We start from the raw sequence: 20076 nt of genomic DNA, 5'->3' as shown, positions 1-20076 counted from the left end.
TCAGCTCTATTGATACTAAAAAATCTACCAGCTTCAATTGGCAATTTGTGGCTACCGCATCTAAACTTAGTAAGATTATACATTAAATCAGGTGGAAGTACAGTGAGATAATTCTCAAATTTAAAATCAGATTTATAAATACGGTAATTTATACACTTCGGTGAGTCATATACTTGTAATTTCCAACCTTCTACAAATTTTTCATGAAGAACTTGCTTTACATTTTTAGACAGGTTTATATTTCTTAATACAGATTGGTCATACCAATAATTTCCATAACCACATTCAATTAAAATATCCTTTATATATAATAACCATTTAGAATGGTACACATCACCTTCATTCAGTTTATGCAACATATCATACAATGTTCGAGATATTTTCTCTTTCTTGCCATTTAAAATTCGCTGCCAAAAACCAACCATTCTAGCTTTAATACATATAGACATGGGATCACTGAACCATGAAAATAAGGTCAAGGTCAGAGGACACCTGCCAGTTGGACATGTACACATTACAGTCCTTCCAAACACCAAATATACTAGACCTATTGCTAACAGTATCTGAGATATGGTCTTGACCACCAAAACTTAACCTTGTTTTCTGATCAAGATCACGTGAAAACTGTCTGACGGGCATGAGGACCTTGCAAGGTACCCACCTACCAAATTTACTTATCCTATTACTCATAATAAGAGAGAAATTAACATTAAAAAAATCTTAACTTTTTTTCAAGTAGTCACTGAACCATGAAAATGAGGTCAAGGACAATAGACATGTGACTGACGGACACTTCGTAACATGAGGCATCTATAAACAAAGTATAAAGCATCCAGGTCTTATAAAGATTTTAAGAAGTAAGCTAACACCTCGCCACTGGCAGATCACTATCCTTATGTCGAGCTTTCTGTGACAAAAGTGGCAGGCTCGACAAAAATCATTCCACACTCCATATATGATTGATTTATTGTGTATGGAAACTGACAAAACTACCTAATTAGGGAAACTTAACATTTAACAATGAATCATTTAAGAGGTCAAGGTCAGATGACACCTGCAAGAAAGATATGTGCACCTTGAAATCATACACAAATATACTAATTGCCATAATGCTTTTAGTATTGGAGAAATTGAACAAAAACTTAATGCTTTCTCTGTTTAAATTTTATTACAAAAGTTTAGTTTACAAACAGGACATAATTTACACATAGTAATTGTACAGTGGTGTACAAATAAGTTGTTCTAATTAAATAATAACAAAAGGTACAGGATACAAGTATAAAACAGTAACTCTGGGAGATAAAATCACAATCCTTGATATAATGAGCAGGTGGACAAATCTGTATATCAAATTTGTCAACTCTATTTTAAAACTATAGGCAATAATATGACTGATAACCCTGATAACCTTTGTGTCTTTATATACATTTTACTTTGATTTGACTTCTGCAATGTGTTATGAATTAGAAGTTCAGAAAAGAACTTAAAAAATTTGCTTTTGTTTTTAATACTTCCTACTTGTCATTGTCAAATCTTTATACTAATATGTATAGAAATGTTTAAATTAACCTCATTTGCCAAAATACATAAATGCATGATAAATTCTTTATATACATAACAGACAAGCAAATTTACATGTCTTAAAAATTAACAAACATTCACATATTGTCTGCAGTTCAATATAACTTTAATCATATCACATGTCTAATGTTGAAAACATACGACCTGAGTATATTTTTAACCTACATGCATGAAAGTTTTGCAAACAGCATTTAATAAAATAATTATAACATTTTTCTTTATTGTACAAATCTGCACGGATTTAAAGATTTTCTGTAATAACAAATTTTCCCATTTTTAGCATTTGTTTTTAAGAAATAAAAATTAACAATGCACATGATATACATTAGCTAATAAATAAAACTATTTGAAATAAACGAGAACTCATCATGCTCATTAACTTAAATCTGAAGTGAAATCAATGAAGACAGATAGTTATCACAGTTAAACACATCATTTGATAAAAATAAAATATCAAATCCTTCCTTCATTAATGTCACAAATTATATCTTAATATTCCATATGTATGGTGAACATACTATTATGTATAAGCAACTGAATCTATTTTTAAAATATATTATTCTTAGTGTCTCCAATGAATAAATAGAAAATTAACCAAATACATTTATCTATTTATTTTATTTAAAAAAAACCAACACCCAACATATTTACATGTACAACACATAAATATGCTGTAATTGTGCAATTATCGCCCCTGAAAGTGTTTTTTACATACAGATTATGTACATAAATGACAATGAAATATATCAAACATATTAAAAGGTCAATAAGAATCAGAGATAGAGAGGATGTGGTGCCAAATAAAAAATAGGAAAGACAATAACTAACAGGCTATTATTTGAACTTTTAATAAATTATTTGAAATTATTCAGAATTATGGAATTTGCATAATTTCTTGTACTTAGAATTTAAATAAATTCCAGGTATTCCAGGTTTTATTTTGTATTATAATGTTTTGAACAGTTCATAACACTTTCCATACAATGTATTTTGTATAGATAGTGTTGAGCGTGACACAGTACATTCTAATGAAAATGTACTATTTTCTTTGTAATAGAAAATGTTGTGCACAGCACAGAACATTAAAGTATAGAATAAACATGGAATTTATTAAAAATTTTAAGCACAAGAAATTATGCAAATTCCATAAATTAAAATAAATCCAAGTTCAAATAATAGCCTGTTAACTGTTAATAGATGTATATGTATTGCACGTTTCATTTTTTTCCATCCATTCCAACATGCTGAAGAAAGTACAGAAATATTTCTAGTTTAACATTAACAGTCTGACTTGATGGAAAATCTTAAACTATACCGTTCACATATGTACTTTGAATTAATTGACATCAGGATACAATAAGGACAACAAATTCAAACAATTGAAACAATTACAATTAAACAGAAAGAAACTTGAAACATGATACAAAAAATTAGAATAGCTGTTTTTGTTATTTAATCTTTAAATTTAAAGACAGCATGTCACTAACAGTTTTAGAGGAAAAACATATTGGTGTTGGGATATAGTGAAAACTACAATATAAAATTTCAGTCTTGTTTTGATTCATGTAGAAATATCAAACTTGGCTTAAATGATAAGAATGCTTTATTATATCATTAACTGTAAATATCATGTTCCTTTAGGTACCATCAAGCATGTCAAGTAGGCTTATCTGATTTGGTGGGTATAATTCATTACACAATTTAAAATCTATGATGTATTATCAACATTTATGCATCTGGATAAAAACAATCTTATCATGCTTACAGCAAATCCATTGTCTAAGAACAACAAAATAATTTGGAATTTGTTTGTGTTTTAAATCATTGATATATTAAATTTATCATGTTTATCAAAACAAAAATTAAAACATAGCATTGTTATTTTACATTATTTGAACTGAAAATTGTATTTTTGTACCAGGTACATACAATTAGGACATTTTTATGTAAAAAGAAAGAAAATGTGTAATATATGCATATTGTCCAATACAAAATGAAGATAAATTAGGAAAAAAACATCATGTAGATATATACATCATTATGATAAAAAAATCTTCAAAGTACATTCATTTCATTGTCCAATAGTTTGCACAAAGTTATTAAAGTATTTAAACAAATACAGTCAATACATTATAATCTACTTTAGTCCATTCTGAGGGAATTTAAAATATCATATTTACACTGTACCTTTATTTACATGAGCAATATTTATAACAATTAAAAAATGACTATCATTGCTGAACCTTGAGGAATGTCAAATACTTTCACTATGGACCAAACAATAACTAAAAGCTTTAGTTGTACAGTCATTTCCTGACTAAGTGTGACTGTTCATACGAATGATAGCGACTGTCTTTTACAACTTATACCTTGACTGTCAATTTCTGTCAGTTAGTGTGATTTACATACAGTGAACATTTTGAGGGCTGTTAAGAACTGTGTTGTGTAAATCAATACACAAAATTGCAGTTCTTAACCGTTTTGTTTTTAAAAAGCAGACCCGTAGGTTAACAGATCATGAATAACTGCCATTAACAGTCCAGATAAAACTTTTAAAAGATTGTTAATACCACTCACAGTTGTGGCAAGATAATGACTGACCCTTTAACAGGTCCATAGTGTGTTTATGTGGATTCCTCTGTAAAGTTATGTCAAGATCACATGGTACGAGAACTTATCTCCTCTTTACTGCCTTAGCCTTTGCTTGTTTCTTTGAACCTCCGCCAAAAAGTCCAGCAAACATTTCTGATAAGTCAGGTAAATTGGATTTATCATTTAATGCTTTCATCTGGTTCTGCATTTCCTAAAATTACAAATCACATTAATCATCAACAATGTTCAAATGTTGGTTCTGATGCAAGCTTATTGCTTATTTCTACTTAATTGATTCATATCTTACTCATCTTAACCAGTCTAATTATTGGATATTTTTTGAGACTGTAAATGGACCAATATTAATGAACGTGCATCAATTTGTGCCTTACTACTGTCTTTATAAAACCAACTATCTTTACGTCGAAGGTACCAATTCTAGCTATAAAACAAGATTTAATCCACCATTTTTTACACAAAGACATACTTGTACCAAGTCAGGAGATGAGTAGTTTTCTATTCGTTTGGTGTTTTTGACTTTTGATTTTGCTATTTTATACAGTCAGAGCTCTGACATAAACAAGTCAGAATAAAATGACTTCCATAGGTCAGATATAATTTGATGTAAGTGTTGTCTCCCTTCTTGCACTCAACAGAATATGACTTGTACAGGTCAGTTTATGTTAGACTTTAATTTATCATAAAATGACTTCCACAGGTCAGCTTTTGCATAAAATATTGTGACTTAATATCTTCATATTCTAATAAGATTTATGTCCCTTTTTAATGCATTTTGACTTAGAGAGGTCATTTTTGTTCTGACTTGAAGCAGTCATTACTACCACTTTGTTATCAATCTCCATAAAATATAGTGATTACTAGTTTCGAATCAAAGAGTTTAAAAAGTGGAGCTCATCATACTTTCTTCTTTCCAGAATCTTAACATAATATATTTATCTCATCAAATTCAATCATTTCCAAATACAAACAAAAACCAAAGCAGAAAAAATGGATCATACAATTTTCTGTCAATATCAAAAGATTTACAAAATACAATATTGGATACATTAACTAGTACCATGACAATACTTCAAATCTTCCAAGGAAAAAATAAGGGATCTATTCTCATCCACTTTTAGCTAAATTTATCAAGAGCAAAACATTTATTATTTTAATATTTCATTGAGGTAAATACTGTTGTGCAAACTGACTCAAACAAGTCACACTATGTTCTGACTTCAAAGAGTCAGTCAAAACTAAACTTATTTCAACCTTTAAGTCTAGTACTGTCATATTGATTTAAAAATGTATGAGAAAGCCAGATATGGGACAGAGAAAATATTAAGGTCCCCTAAAGTCACAATGAGGACAAAAAAAAAATATTTGGTATATTCAATATTTAAATGCATTTTCTTTTAAACAGGTCAAATCATGTTTTGACTTAAAACAGGCAGCCCAAAACTAAATTTATTGAAATTTTTAGAGTGGGGCACTGACATATGATATTAAATGAAAGTATGGGAACGTCAGACATAAGAAATATATGTAAGATCCCCTAAAATAAATAACCATTTGACTTAATTGTTTCTAAACATTTATCAAATAAATTCACAAATGGCAGATTCAGAAGCAGGGCTTAAAGGAAGTACACCTAGCTTTGATTGGAAAATTTGTTCTGCAATCTGACTTGAACATGTCAAATCATGTTCAGACAAATTGACTTAAACAGGTCAAATGGGCATGTTCGGACAAATTGACTTAAACAGGTCAAATCATGTTCTGACTTAAAAGAGTCTGTCAAAAACTAAATGGCTTGCAAAGTTCTGTAAAAGTTGTGCATTATCATGATTGTGATGTGATTGTTAGAATGTATGGATACAAGTAGGAAAAAAAATCACAAAAAATTAAGTCACAATTATAAGAACTATATATATAAAAGATAATTTGGTATATTTTTGATATCTTAATATTTCATTGAGGTAAATCCTGTTGTGCAAACTGACTTGAACAAGTCACATTATGTTCTGACTTCAAGGAGTCAGTAAAAAACTATACTTTAATTAAGTATTGCAACTTTAAGTCTGGGATTGTCATATGCATTTAAGAATGTATAAGAAACTCAGATAAAAGACACCCAATAATAAAGTCACAAAAATGTGGACTATAAAAAAGTGTATTTGGTATACTATTATTTAATATTCAAATGTATTTTGTTAACAAATTTCTCCAAATTATTTAAATTTTTTTATTATATTTCTGTATTTTCATGACTTTTTTTCTGTTAAATTAACATTTGGAACTTTCGGTTTTAAAAAACATTATTTTAAAAACCATTTGACTGAATTGTTTCTTAAAAAAAATTAATTAACTCAACAGTAGCAGATTCAGATATGGAGGGGGCTTAAAGGAAGAAGACTTAGTTTTGATTGAACATTTTTTTTTCTGTCAACTGACTTTAACAGGTCAAATCGTGTTCTGACTTCAAAGAGTCAGTCCCAACTAAACTTATTTCAACTTTTAAGTTTAGTTTTTTTTCATATTGATTTAAAAATGTACGGAAAAGCCAGATAAAAGACAGAGGAAATCAGGTCCCCATACGGCACAATAATGAGGACTATAAAAAAGTTTATTTTGCATATTCAATATATTTAAATGTATTTTGTTTTAAACCGGTCAAATTATGTTCTGACTTCAAAGAGTCAGTCAAAAATTTCAATTTAGCTAATTATTACAACTTTTTAGTCTATATAATATATTATTTTAAACCATTTGACTGAATTGTTTCTAATAAACCTATCAATTAATTAACTCAACAGTAGCAGATTCAGATAAAAGGGAAAAGGGGGGGGGGGGGGCTTAGAAGAAGAAGACCTAGTTTTGATTTGATTTAATTTTCTCTGTAAACTGACTTTAACAGGTCAAATCATGTTCTGACTTCAAAGAGTCAGTCAAAACTAAACTTATTTCAACTTTTAAGTCTAGGATTTTCATATTGATTTTAAAATGTATGACAAACCAGATAAAAGACTGATGAAATAAGGTCCCCTTAAGTCACAATAATGAGGACTTTACAAAAATGTATTTGGTATATTTTATATTCAAATGTATTTTGTTAACAAATTTCATCAAATTAATATCTTAAAAATTTATTCTATTTCCGTATTTTCATGACTTTTTTTCTGTTAAGTTAACAAATAGAACTTTTGGTTGTAAAAAACATTATTCTAAAAACCATTTGAATTGTTTCTTAATTTTTTTTTAACACAACAGTAGCAGATTCAAATAAGGGAAAAAGAGGGGGGGGCTAAGATGAAGAAACATAGTTTGATTGGATTTTTTTTCTGTAAACTGACTTTAACAGGTCAAATCATGTTCTGACTTCAAAGAGTCTGTCTAAACTAAACTTATTTCAACTTTTAAGTCCAGGATTTTCATATTGATTTAAAATGTATGGAACATTTGTATTTGATATATTCAATATTCAAATGCATTTTGTTTTTTAAAGATTTTCATCAAATTATCTAAAAAAAAATAAAAAATATTGTATTATTTCTGTATTTTCATGACTTTTCTTTTCTGTTAAGTTAACACATGGAACTTAATTGTGGTTGCAAAAAAAAATTATATTTTAATAACCATTTGACTGAATTGTTTCTAAAAAAAAATCAGTAATTAATTAACTCAACAGTAGCAGATTGATATTTAGTGGGGAGGGGGATTAGAGGAAGAACACCTAACACCTAACTTTGATTGGACATTTTTTTCCTGTCAACTGACTTTAACAGGTCAAATAGTGTTCTGACTTCAAAAAGTCAGTCCCATCTAAACTTATTTCAACTTTTAAGTCTAGTTTCTTCGTATTGATTTAAAAATGTACGGAAAAGCCAAATAAAAGACAGTGGAAATAAGGTCCCCATACAGCGCAATAATTAATGAGGACTATAAAAAAGTTTATTTTGCATATTGATTATTCAATATTTAAATGTATTTTGTTTTAAACTGGTCAAATTATGTTCTGACTTCAAAGAGTCAGTCAAAAACTTCACTTTAACTTATTATTACAACTGTTAAGTCCGGCATTGCCATAAATATATGCATTTAAGAACGTATGGAAAAATCAGATAAAAGACACCCAATAATAAAGTCACAATAATGAGAACTAATATTTTATATTCAAATATATTTTGTTTACAAATTTCATCAAATCATCTTTAAATTTTATTATATTTCTGTATTTTCATGACCTTTCTTTTCTGTTAAGTTAACACATGGAACTTTTGGTTGTAAAATATATTATTTTATACCATTTGACTGAATTGTTTCTAATAAACTTATCAATTAATTAACTCAACAGTAGCAGATTCAGATAAAAGGGAAAAAGGGGGGAGGGGGGGCTTAGAAGAAGAAGACCTAGTTTTGATTGGATTTAATTTTCTTTGTAAACTGACTTTAACAGGTCAAATCATGTTCTGACTTCAGAGAGTCAGTCAAAACTAAACTTATGTCGACTTTTAAGTCTAGGATTTTCATATTGATTTTAAAATGTATGACAAACCAGATAAAAGACTGATGAAATATGGTCCCCTCAAGTCACAATATTGAGGACTATAAAAAAAAATGTATTTGGTATATTTTATATTCAAATGTATTTTTTTTAACAAATTTCATCAAATTTATATCTTAAAAATTTATTTTATTTCTGTATTTTCATGACTTTTTTTTCTGTAAAGTTAACATATAGAACTTTTGGTTGTAAAAAATCATTATTCTAAAAACCATTTGAATGAATTGTTTCTTAAAAAAAATTAATTATCCCAACAGTAGCAGATTCAGATAACGAGAAAAAAAAGGGGGGGCTAAGATAAAGAAACCTAGTTTGATCGGATTTTTTTTCTGTAAACTGACTTAAACAGGTCAAATCATGTTCTGTTAAAAAAATGTTGAGGAGAAAATACTATGAAAATCAGACTAAGTTTGGTGACTTTGTTGTCCTTCAAGAAGTGGTACATATAAATACATAATATTTTCACTACAACTATCTATTGGGTGTTTTTTAAATAGATTTTTTAGCAACATTTATAACTTTGTAATTTATGTTCAATTGTACACTTGTTATTCTTAATATATATTTTTTTGGGAACAAAATCTTGTCAGGGTTTCTTGTGGTACTAACATGACAAGAGCATTCATATTCTTAAATACTCTAAACATTAAAAACAAGTCATTATCTTCAGATCATTCTGAGTCTTTCTGGCCTTATTAAATTAAAGTCAGAACATTCAGACTTTCATAAGTCAGAACATTCAGACTTTCATAAGTCAGAACATTCTGACTTTCATAAGTCAGAACATTCAGACTTTTATAAGTCAGAACATACTGACTTCCAATGTTCTTCTCACTTCTGTAGAATTAAAGACTATCTATATTTCAAATAAAAGGTTAATGCTTTATGTGGCTAAGCATCTGGGGTAAGAATTATAGATGTGTAACTTCTTAGGAAAACATATATGCCATATAATTAGGGATTGACCCTGTACATGTATGTCATTCAAATCTTCTTGAAATGACGAACAGGAATATTATATGGTTTAGGGGTGGTGATCCAGACCATTTCAAAAAGGGGGATGGGGATGACCCCCCATGGACTTTCCCTTTATTTCATTTGATTTTTTGTATTGTCCCATATAATAATATATAGGCTTAAGGGGTGGGGATCTCAACCGTTTACATGTTTTCAAACATGAGGGGGTGGGGTGACCCCAAGGGACTTTATCTTTATTTCATTTGATTTGTCTTGTTGTCCCTTACACTAATATATATGGTTCAGGGGTGGGGATCTTGACCATTTACATGTTTTCACACTGAAGGGGTGAAACCCCCCCCCCCCAAGGGACTTCCCCTATATTACATTGGGTTTGTTTTATTTTCCCATACAAGAATATATATAGTTTAGGGGTGGGGATCTCGACCGTTTACAAAATATAAGAACATTCGCAAATGGCAGGGGAGGGGGTAAACCCAGAGACTAGCCCGGTATATTTCATTCAAATCAATTTGACATTATAAAAAGGAATATATATGGCTGTTTACAGGTGGGGATCTCGACAATTTTCAAGATATAAGATCATTCTCAAATGACAAGGGGTGGGGCGACCCATAGAGACTAGCTTGGTATATTTCATTATACTTTACAGAGAGAAAAAAATGAGTTAAGGGGGCAGGGATCTCGACTGTTCAACGTTGTCAAATGACAGGGGTAGGGTGATCACTGGAGCCTTACCCTACATTTCATTTGATTTGTTTTTAATATCATATTCCATGTTCATAATTGAAAAACCCGTTTTGTGAATCTCTTTATAATGTTCTCAAGTTAAAATCATTTTTAAAAATAAAAATAAAAAAATATTTCGGTTCTTTTAGTTAAACCCTCCCTTCCCTTTTCCTTTATTAAAATTATTCCGATTTCATTTCATTTTCATTAATATCAATATTCAAAAGATCGTTTTTCTCATTGGGAGAAACGAAAAAACAAATATATTTATAAGCCGCAAACTCGGAAAGGTTAAAAAGTCAATTCATGATTGAGTTTAAAAATAGAAAAATCACGTGATGATGTTCAGCTCGAAGCAATAATTTTACTTTTAAAATTGCACTGACTGGTTATTAATGTTAATACTGTTTAAGACAACACGAGTTGTCTCCCGAAAATAACAGTTCATTATCATAACAACATTTTCTGACCTGAACAAGTCAGAATTGTCAGACACCAGGTCATCTCAAAGGCCACGCGTCCGTATTTACAGGTCACGCGCCTTCATGAAACAGCAACGAAATCACTTGCAAAGACCTTCTTCACACGCAAAAAATATTAAAATGGCCATGAAAATACGGAGGTAATATGTATTACCTTCTGAAAATGACCACATTGACCTAGATTTTCAATAAAAAAAACGTAAATAATCACTATATTTTCACTAACTTCTCGTTCGAGAAACTCCCAAAACAACGACTCTCAAACACGTGATCTCTCGCAAAAAACCACGTGATCGTATGTGTCTTAGATCGGCGGCAAATTCAAAATATCTTCTGGTTTGACGGACTCGATGGAAAACTACGCAAAACAAAAATTGACCCGTACAGGTCAGAATGTCAAAACATTTTCTGACTTGAAGAAGTCATTTTATTCTGACTTGTTTATGTCAGAGCTCTGACTGTTATAAGGGATTTTACATTTTGCATTTTCATCTGTTCATTTTTTTACTTTTTATTTGTCTTCATCCCTTATTGTATTTTGTTTTAACATACCTGTTGAGCCTCAGGATCTGCTGCATTCATTAACTTGGGTAATACCATAATCAGTAATAGAGGTAATACCATTGTTAATACCTAAAAATAGAACAAATCTAATAATAGCCCAAACTTACAAAGGTACCTAAAAATAGATACAATTATACTATTATCATAAAAATGATTCTCTGAGCATTGATGATGTATACTTTGTTAGTCTTGTATTATTTTAATTTTAGTTTCTTGTGTACAATTTGGAAATTAGTGTGGCGTTCATTATCACTGAACTAGTATATATTTGTTTAGGGGCCAGCTGAAGGACGACTCTGGGTGCGGGAATTTCTCACTACATTGAAGACCTGTTGGTGACCTTCTGCGGTTGTTTTTTCTATGGTCGGGTTGTTGTCTCTTTGACACATTCCCCATTTCCATTCTCAATTTTATGATTATTAACTACTTTTATTTGTGTCCTAAGGTTAAAAAGACATCTCTCCATAGTCACTGTATAACTGAATCATTCTCATTTTAGGAAAGTAAGAACTGTTTTACTGTCAATTCACTGAATATATAAAAAAGAAGATGTGGTATGATTGCCAATGAGACAACTATCCACAAAAGACTAAAATGACACAGACATTAACAACTATAGGTCACCGTAGGAAGTATGTCTACAAAAGTCAGTATTCTCTCCTTCATAAAACAAAAGTTTAGGAACCAGGTTTATGTCAAAGAACCTCTTGTCCTTTCTCTAAAAAAGTTCCTCAGAAGACGTTTTAACTTCACACAAATAACACATGATGGTCTTGAAGTATAGATTCTAGGTACTGACATTGTTTATCATCTTGAAGTATAGATTCTAGGTACTGACATTGTTTATCATCTTGAAGTATAGTTTCTAGGTACTGACATTGTTTATCATCTTGAAGTATAGATTCTAGGTACTGACATTGTTTATCATCTTGAAGTATAGATTCTAGGTACTGACATTGTTTATCATCTTGAAGTATAGATTCTAGGTACTGACATTGTTTATCATCTTGAAGTATAGATTCTAGGTACTGACATTGTTTATCATCTTGAAGTATAGATTCTAGGTACTGACATTGTTTATCATCTTGAAGTATAGTTTCTAGGTACTGACATTGTTTATCATCTTGAAGTATAGATTCTAGGTACTGACATTGTTTATCATCTTGAAGTATAGATTCTAGGTACTGACATTGTTTATCATCTTGAAGTATAGATTCTAGGTACTGACATTGTTTATCATCTTGAAGTATAGATTCTACATGTAGGTACTGACATTGTTTATCATCTTAATCATATGCCTTATAGTGTTCTTTGATAAATTTGTCTTTGTTGATTATTTTCTTTTAGGGCTATTCCAGAAAAAAATGTATGGGGGGTGTGTTGGAAGGCAGTTGTTGTCACCACCCGCCACCCAGACAATTGTAATTGAGAATTATAGTGCATTATAGTGTGAAGAATTGCTCTGATACCCATTACCCATGTATTATTAATACAAAGTGCCTTCCAACCCCTCCATACATTTTTTTTTCTGGAATAGCCCTTACTGTGTAGTTTATTTTTGGTAATATTGCTTGACACTTATACATGTACACATCCAAATATTGTGTTATTGCGCTACAGTCAGTTTTTGTCATGTTTGTATTCTTGTCTTTCATTTTTGCTTATAAGTGCTTTGTTTATTTGCCATTTTGTATATATTCATGATATTTGTTGACATACTTGTTTTTATAGTGATTAAGATTATAAAATATTGTTTGACTGCTGTACTCCTAATTTTTAGATTTTTACATACAAATTGTTTTATGTCTGTTTGTTTTGTTCAAACATTGATGTCAATATAATGGAATTCATGCAACTGTCATACATCATACAAGTGTGAGGTTTAGTTTAAATTAGTTAGCTTTTAAACCATGTTTAATACATCATTTTCTACATACATTTTGACATAAGGAAACTGGAAATGTCTGTACCAAGTCAGGAATAATTTTTTTTATGTGTTTGCGCTTTTAATTTTGCCATTTGATAATCATGATAACGGAATTTCTGTTTAGACATGTTAGAAGTTTAACTTTTTTTGTCATTTAACTTCCTACAACATAAAGTCTTACCATTGGATTAAATAAGAAGTCTGTTACTTTCCATTGTTCTCTATCTTGAAAATATTTAGTTTTCTGTCTTTCCTGTATAAACAATGGATATGTCTGTGATTTGACTTGGTTTGGCTGTAAATAATTGACTTTTCTTGCTCGTATCTTGCCTTTCGATGTTATATCTACTCTGACTGCATCAAATATAAATGCTGGATGAGACACTTCTACCACGTAAGATCCTGACGGTAAACCACTTATAACAAAAGATCCATCGCTTCTGTAAAACAAATATATATTAAATTTAAGAAAAGAACCGATTACAGGATTAAGCAAATTATGTATGGACATTGAATGAAGGAGGTCAAGAAATTATTTCTACATCTACATCATACGACGATCAATCAGCACATTGATGACTATCAGGGTTCTCACTATCTAGGGCGAGTCCATGAGTCCAGGGCTCATAAAAATCTGTCTTGGCTCACCATTTTCAAAATTGTTGAGTCCAAAGATGCATCAAAATTGAAATATTTTGTATAAAATGAACGCATATATCATCATTTTATAGCAATAGAATAAAAGAAATCTGAATTTAATGTCATTTCATCATGTTCATTACTCTTTTAGGTCATGGAGCCTTAAAATGATAAATCATATTGTAATAAAAAATCTTCTTACTGTTGGGATGAGTCAATGGACTCGCCTTAAAAAATCCTTAGTGAGAACCTTGACTATATGTCAGCACATTGCAAACAGACACTTAATAAACTATAACAATTCATGAGTGCAATAAATCCAAAATAATTTTGTGCAAAAACAAAAAAACAAAAATGGAGTTACAAGCTTATTGGGTTCTCTCTTTCATGTCTTTAAACACTTAGTAAAAACTTGTACTATGCTGAAGTTAAAATCTAAACATCCATATACACATGATATACATGTATAAAAGCTTTTGTGTGTTTTAGAGTTGCAGTATGGCCTACACATCCTATATATGGAGGTCATGGAAATACGGACTTTGCATCTGGAAAGCTTACATCCTTATACAGTCAGGGATATAACTCTATAGGGTTATTACAGAAATATAACCTACATTTGTTATTGTGACTAAAAAATCAAAGAACTGTGATAACATACGTATGTTACATGTTTCAAAGGGACAATATACATCATAAGTTTATTTAAAATGTATACAAGTTCTATTGATATTACTATTGTCTTTATGTATACTTAACTATTGAAAGATGTAACAGTTCATAGTATTCCAATTTTGAATAGTACACCTACAATGTATATGTTATTACAGAAAAAATATGCCTGTAATAACTAAGGGGTGTTATCACAGCTTTTCTTTATCACTTCAAAGCATTTGCTCAGACATAAATCATGCTTAATTACAATGTATTTTAATTTATTGTAAGAAATAATGACCAGAGCATGTAATGAGGTTCTGCACAAGTTTCTCAGTAATTCCCAAGTGTCTTATATACATTTAATAAGTTACATTCCTTTAATAACTAAGCCTTGTTATCACAGCTAAGTTAATTCCTTAATAGCCTTGTCTCATTGATTTACCATGGTTAATCAAAAATGTATTAATTCAATTTAAAAATTAATTATCAAGGCTATGCATTTAGTTTCTGCACAAAGTCTCAAGAGTTCCCTAGAGTCCACTATAGATTAAATAATTTTACAAATAACAAACATATGTTATATGTTACAGATTTAGAAAATCTAAGGAAAAGTATCTGTAATAACACACGCAAGTTATTTTCTGTAATAACCATATAGAGTTATATCTCTGATTGTTGAGCAATACATTTTTTTTGTACTTTAAAATAACAATAAAAACTTACCTTTAAAAGATGTTATTTTTATTCAAAAAGAGTAGAAAAAACGTATTCTACATAGAATCTTTTTCAAAACAGCAAATTGATACTTTAAATTTATTTTCGGACAGTCAAACCGCATTAGGTATCTTAACTCTTAATTGGAAAAGTGACAGCTATCATCAAACCATTAACGAAATCAAAGGGAAAATAAAAAATTTAAATGAACATGGAATTTTAATCAACTTAAACTGGACACCAGGACATGCCAACATAAAAGGAAATGATGAGACAGACTCCCTGGCAAAAGAAGCTGCTAAAGAAGCAGAAACACTAGCAGTTGATGACATAGTATTTACAAAACAAGATGTAAAAAAAGCAGCTAGAAATTCAGTTACAAAATAATGGCAACGCAGATGGAAAAACAGTAATGCTGGACGTCATTATTTCAGATTTCATCCTGACATGCCTGAAGTTAAAAATAAAGTAAAAAAAGACTTCCCGTCAAAAAGAATGAACAACATAATCAACAGTTTACGAACAGGTTATTCTAAATTAAATGCATACCAATTTATAATTAACCAGAACATCAACTCGGAAACCTGTGATCACTGCAAACAAAAAGAAAATGTACAACACTACCTTTTTGAATGTGACCTGTATTCAGATGCCAGAGACAAATTATTCCATCAAATATACTTCATAACAGGACAAATTCCAACAGATTTAGACAATTTATTATCAATCAATTTACCAAATGCAGAAAGTATCAATCAACTATTAGCGGAGTTCATAGAGGAAACAAACCGTTTTAGTGGATAATTTAATACAAATTTCTTTTAATTTTTAATATTTTTTAATTTTTCATGCCATTTCGATAACCTAATTAACCATTTTTTTCTTTTTTTCACTTGCAATGACTTGATACATTTATTTAATTCTATAATATTTTTAAAGCGCCACCAACAATATCTAAGTACAAAGGAGAAACTACATTAGTGATAATAATTTTACAAGAGTGGATAATTCACAAGAGAGATTACTCGGTCATCACGACAAAGATTGAAGATTGAAGATTCTACACTATTGTTTTAAGCTGGAAGTAGTGTAGTGACGTCAATGCAAAGTTTCTCTGTGTGATTAGTTCAAACACAAATATCAAACGAACTAACAAGATGACCGATTTTAGACTACGGTAGGATAGATACATGTATCATCTTGGTACCTGTTTTGACGCGGACCAGAAATGACGCACCGATATAGTTTTCTTTTTTTTTATTTTTAAACAAAAGCTGTGACGTCATCAACATGTGTTGTTTATAACCTGACAGTGAAGGTCGCCTTACGTCAACAACGATGCCCAAAACTCCGCCTAGAAAGGTAATTATGACTTAAAATATTATAAACAATGCAATTTCCGCCATTTTATTAAGATCAAAAATATCCTACCTTCCCCCGAGTGATTATCAGTCCTACATGCACTTTTTCCAAAAAAGTAAGCAGCCGTCTGCTTCCTCATTTTGTGTATTTTAAAATCACGTGACTGTCATGTGACATCTTTTTACGTGTTAGTGGGAATCACTGTAGAACAAATGCTAGTCGCTTATATAATTTTCAATGGATTATCGATTTTATTAAAAAAAAAATTCTAAATAAATTACAATATGAACTGAGATTAAATTTTTTTTCTTCATTTTCAGAAATTTACTAAAAAGTACAGAGGCTATTCACCATCACAATTAAGTTATGCATACCAGTTGGTGAAAGACAAAGGCATTCCTATCAGGACAGCGGCACGTAGATATGAAGTACCAGAAGCTACTCTACGACATAGACTCAGTGGCTATGTAAATCCAGAAGCAGTCAAATCAGGACCAGCTCCTTTATTCAAAGAAGAAGAAGAAGCCGATCTTGTTAATCACTTGAAGCTCATGGCTAGAGTGGGATATGGTTACAGCAGGTCAGAAGTTATAGATATTGCTACAAATTATGCCATTCACAAAGAATTAAGGGACAGTGAACATCCATTGTCTACAAAATGGTATAAAAACTTCATGACTCGTTGGCCAGATTTAAAAATTGTCAAACCAAGAAGTCTTGAAATGCAGCGTGCGAAGGCTTCATCTGAGGTTAATGTACAGAACTATTACTCTGAACTTCACAAAATTTTGGAAAAATATGATCTGTTTGATAAACCAGAAAGAATTTACAATGTTGACGAAAAAGGAATTTGCAACCACAAGTCTCCATATGTTATTGCTGCTACTGGAACTACTCCACCAACTATTACCTCAGGGGACAAACACTTGGTCACAGTCTTGGGGTGTGGAAATGCACAAGGCCACAGTGTGCCACCGTTCTTTGTATTTCCTGGTAACAGGATGAGACAAGAACTTCTTGAAAATAAGTCCACAGGTGCAGACGGTGATGTTTCAGAGAGTGGCTGGTCTAATACAGAAATTTTTCACAAATACATGAAGAATCATCTTTTAAAATACATTCCTCACAGAACATCTGCTGTTCCAGTATTAGTTCTTTTTGATGGACATAAATCACACATATCAATGGAGTTAATTGAATGGGCCAAAAAACAAAATATTATTTTATTTGTCTTACCTGCACATACAAGCCATATTCTCCAACCTATGGATGTAGGATGCTTTGGACCTTTTGAAAGGATTTTCAATAATGAATGCCACAAATTTATGCGGCAAAACTGTTCACAACCAATAACCCGTTATAATATATGTGGTCTGGCTTGTAAAGGTTATCTCCATGCACTTTCACCTAGCAATTTACAAAGTGCATTTAGGAAAACTGGGATTTATCCATATGATCCTAACACGGTTGATCGTTCCAATTTTGCACCAGCACAAGTGTTCATTCAAGAAGATGCTCCAGAAGGAACCTGTGAACCTGAAGCCAGAGAACCTGTTCATGAAATTGAACCAATTGAGAATGATATAGATGTACCTGTTCATGAAATTGAACCAATTGAGAATGATATCTATATATAGATGTACCTGTTCATGAAATTGAACCAATTGAGAATGATATAGATGTACTTGTTGAAGAAATTGAAATTAACATAAACAATGTAGAACAAAATGAAAATGCTTCAACAATCTATGAAACACAAGAAAAAACAGTATCAGAGAAAAATGACAATTTTTTTGAAGACCGAGAGAAAAACCTATTTAAAAAGAAACCTAGAACTAAACAAAGACGCTATTTGAGCAAGGTGGTAAGTGGAAAAGCGATTACAGAGGATGAAACAATTGAAAAAATTAAGGAGCATAAAGAGAATGTTAGCCGAAAACCAAGTAAGAAAAGTCAATCAAATGAGAAAGAAAAACGTGTAGCTAAACCTAAAAAATCCTCAAAACAAGTTAAGCCAAAAAGAGGACTCTGATGTCAAAGAAGATGAAGAACCTTGCTGTGTATGCAAACTGACTGGTCTTCTTCTAGAACTAAGAAAATGTAATTTCATTGTGTTTGCCAGTTGGGGACAGTGTACTGTAGAAAATTGTGGTCATTGGGTTCATCTTAAATATTGTTGTCAAAAAACAGTGCTGAGGAGGCATGACACTTTTGTATGCCCTTGTCATGGTACATCAACAGAGGAATGAGAGGCTTTAGCTGCACAGATGATTCTTCTGTAATCAATCATTAAACAATTAATATTGCTTTTTTTGTTACTATTATTAAAGTGAATTAAAATCTTAAAAGTTGTTGATATAATTGATTTTGCTGAACAGTGTTAACCTTAAAGAATCCGGATTGAAGCATTTTTTCGATTATCAGGTACGTGTAAGTGTTTTTTACTGGTTTGTTTACAGTGCGTCATTACTGGTACCCATCATTATTTGACAGACCGTTCATAACGTTAGCAAACATGATTTTTATTGTTGTTACTGTTTCAAATATCAACTCTTTAATGGCTGAAATATATTAGCAAGTTATCAATATTTAATTCCATTTCGTTTTTCTAATTCTTTTAAATGGTGGATTAAATTCAGAGACAGAAACAACCTTAAGTGCGTCATTACTGGTTCCTCGGGGATATTTGGTCTCTTAATCTTACTATTTGTTGAATTAATTACTAACATTTAGGACACAATTATAACGATAAGAGATAAAAAAAAAAAATCTTTTTAGGGTGTTCGGTAGTGTTCTGAGGTAGAAAACTCTACCATACGACTGACAGAGTCAAGCAATCAAAATATCTACATGTATTAATGAACATGACGAAGGGAATCTGAGTTAACAGAACCCTCCCCCTTTTCAAAACTACAGGAAAACTATTAATATATATAAATTGTTTAAATCAAGGTTTCATGTTTTAGAGAAATAACATTAATTACTTCAATAATCCCACGTAGTCCCCGCCATCAACAAACACGCGTGCATGTACAACCCAATCTTTGTTTTTGCCAGCTGAAAACAGATCAATTTTTCCTTCTAACTTGAATCTGTCTATGGATTCTGTTTCTTCCAGATCTGAACTGTCACACAGGACACAACTAAGGCTCATCAAAAGGACATAAACTGCACAAAAACCAACAGATTTTAGCACGTCATCCATCGTAATTTGAGGCAACATTTTGACTTTGACCGGAAATCGATTTTTAGACTGTTACCTGAGATAGATAATACGTAGAAAGTCG

At 30.8% G+C, this 20076-nt stretch overlaps 2 protein-coding genes across 2 annotated transcripts; one reads left to right on the top strand and one right to left on the bottom strand.

Annotated features, from left to right (window-relative positions):
- Positions 1–1149: 1149 nt before the first annotated feature.
- LOC139484589 (endoplasmic reticulum membrane protein complex subunit 7-like) lies at positions 1150–20049 on the bottom strand. The gene is made up of 4 exons (XM_071268363.1): positions 19774–20049; positions 13599–13857; positions 11479–11559; positions 1150–4384 (listed from the first exon to the last, which is right to left on the bottom strand). The coding sequence occupies exons 1-4, from the start codon at positions 20010–20012 to the stop codon at positions 4256–4258; spliced, it is 708 nt and encodes a 235-aa protein (XP_071124464.1). The 5' UTR covers positions 20013–20049; the 3' UTR covers positions 1150–4255.
- Positions 16678–18426, top strand: LOC139486619 (uncharacterized). The gene is made up of 2 exons (XM_071271547.1): positions 16678–16789; positions 17110–18426. The coding sequence occupies exons 1-2, from the start codon at positions 16766–16768 to the stop codon at positions 18424–18426; spliced, it is 1341 nt and encodes a 446-aa protein (XP_071127648.1). The 5' UTR covers positions 16678–16765.
- Positions 20050–20076: the final 27 nt, after the last annotated feature.

This window comes from Mytilus edulis, chromosome 8, assembly GCF_963676685.1.
Source record: "Mytilus edulis chromosome 8, xbMytEdul2.2, whole genome shotgun sequence".
NCBI lineage: Eukaryota > Metazoa > Mollusca > Bivalvia > Mytilida > Mytilidae > Mytilus > Mytilus edulis.
The sequence above is the reverse complement of the archived record's forward strand: the minus strand, read 5'-3'. Positions and strand labels throughout refer to the sequence as shown.

What these genes read in the sequence shown, in the direction of transcription:
- LOC139486619 (XM_071271547.1), top strand. Translation starts at nt 16,766, where the DNA reads ATGCCCAAAACTCCGCCTAGAAAG. An exon ending in CCAAAACTCCGCCTAGAAAG is followed by an intron (nt 16,790 to 17,109) that starts GTAATTATGACT and finishes CTTCATTTTCAG; the next exon opens with AAATTTACTAAAAAGTACAG.
- LOC139484589 (XM_071268363.1), bottom strand. Translation starts at nt 20,012, where the DNA reads ATGTTGCCTCAAATTACGATGGATGACGTGCTAAAATCTGTTGGTTTT. An exon ending in ACTTCTTATTTAATCCAATG is followed by an intron (nt 11,560 to 13,598) that starts GTAAGACTTTAT and finishes TTCTATTTTTAG; the next exon opens with GTATTAACAATGGTATTACC. An exon ending in CAGATCCTGAGGCTCAACAG is followed by an intron (nt 4,385 to 11,478) that starts GTATGTTAAAAC and finishes TTGTAATTTTAG; the next exon opens with GAAATGCAGAACCAGATGAA.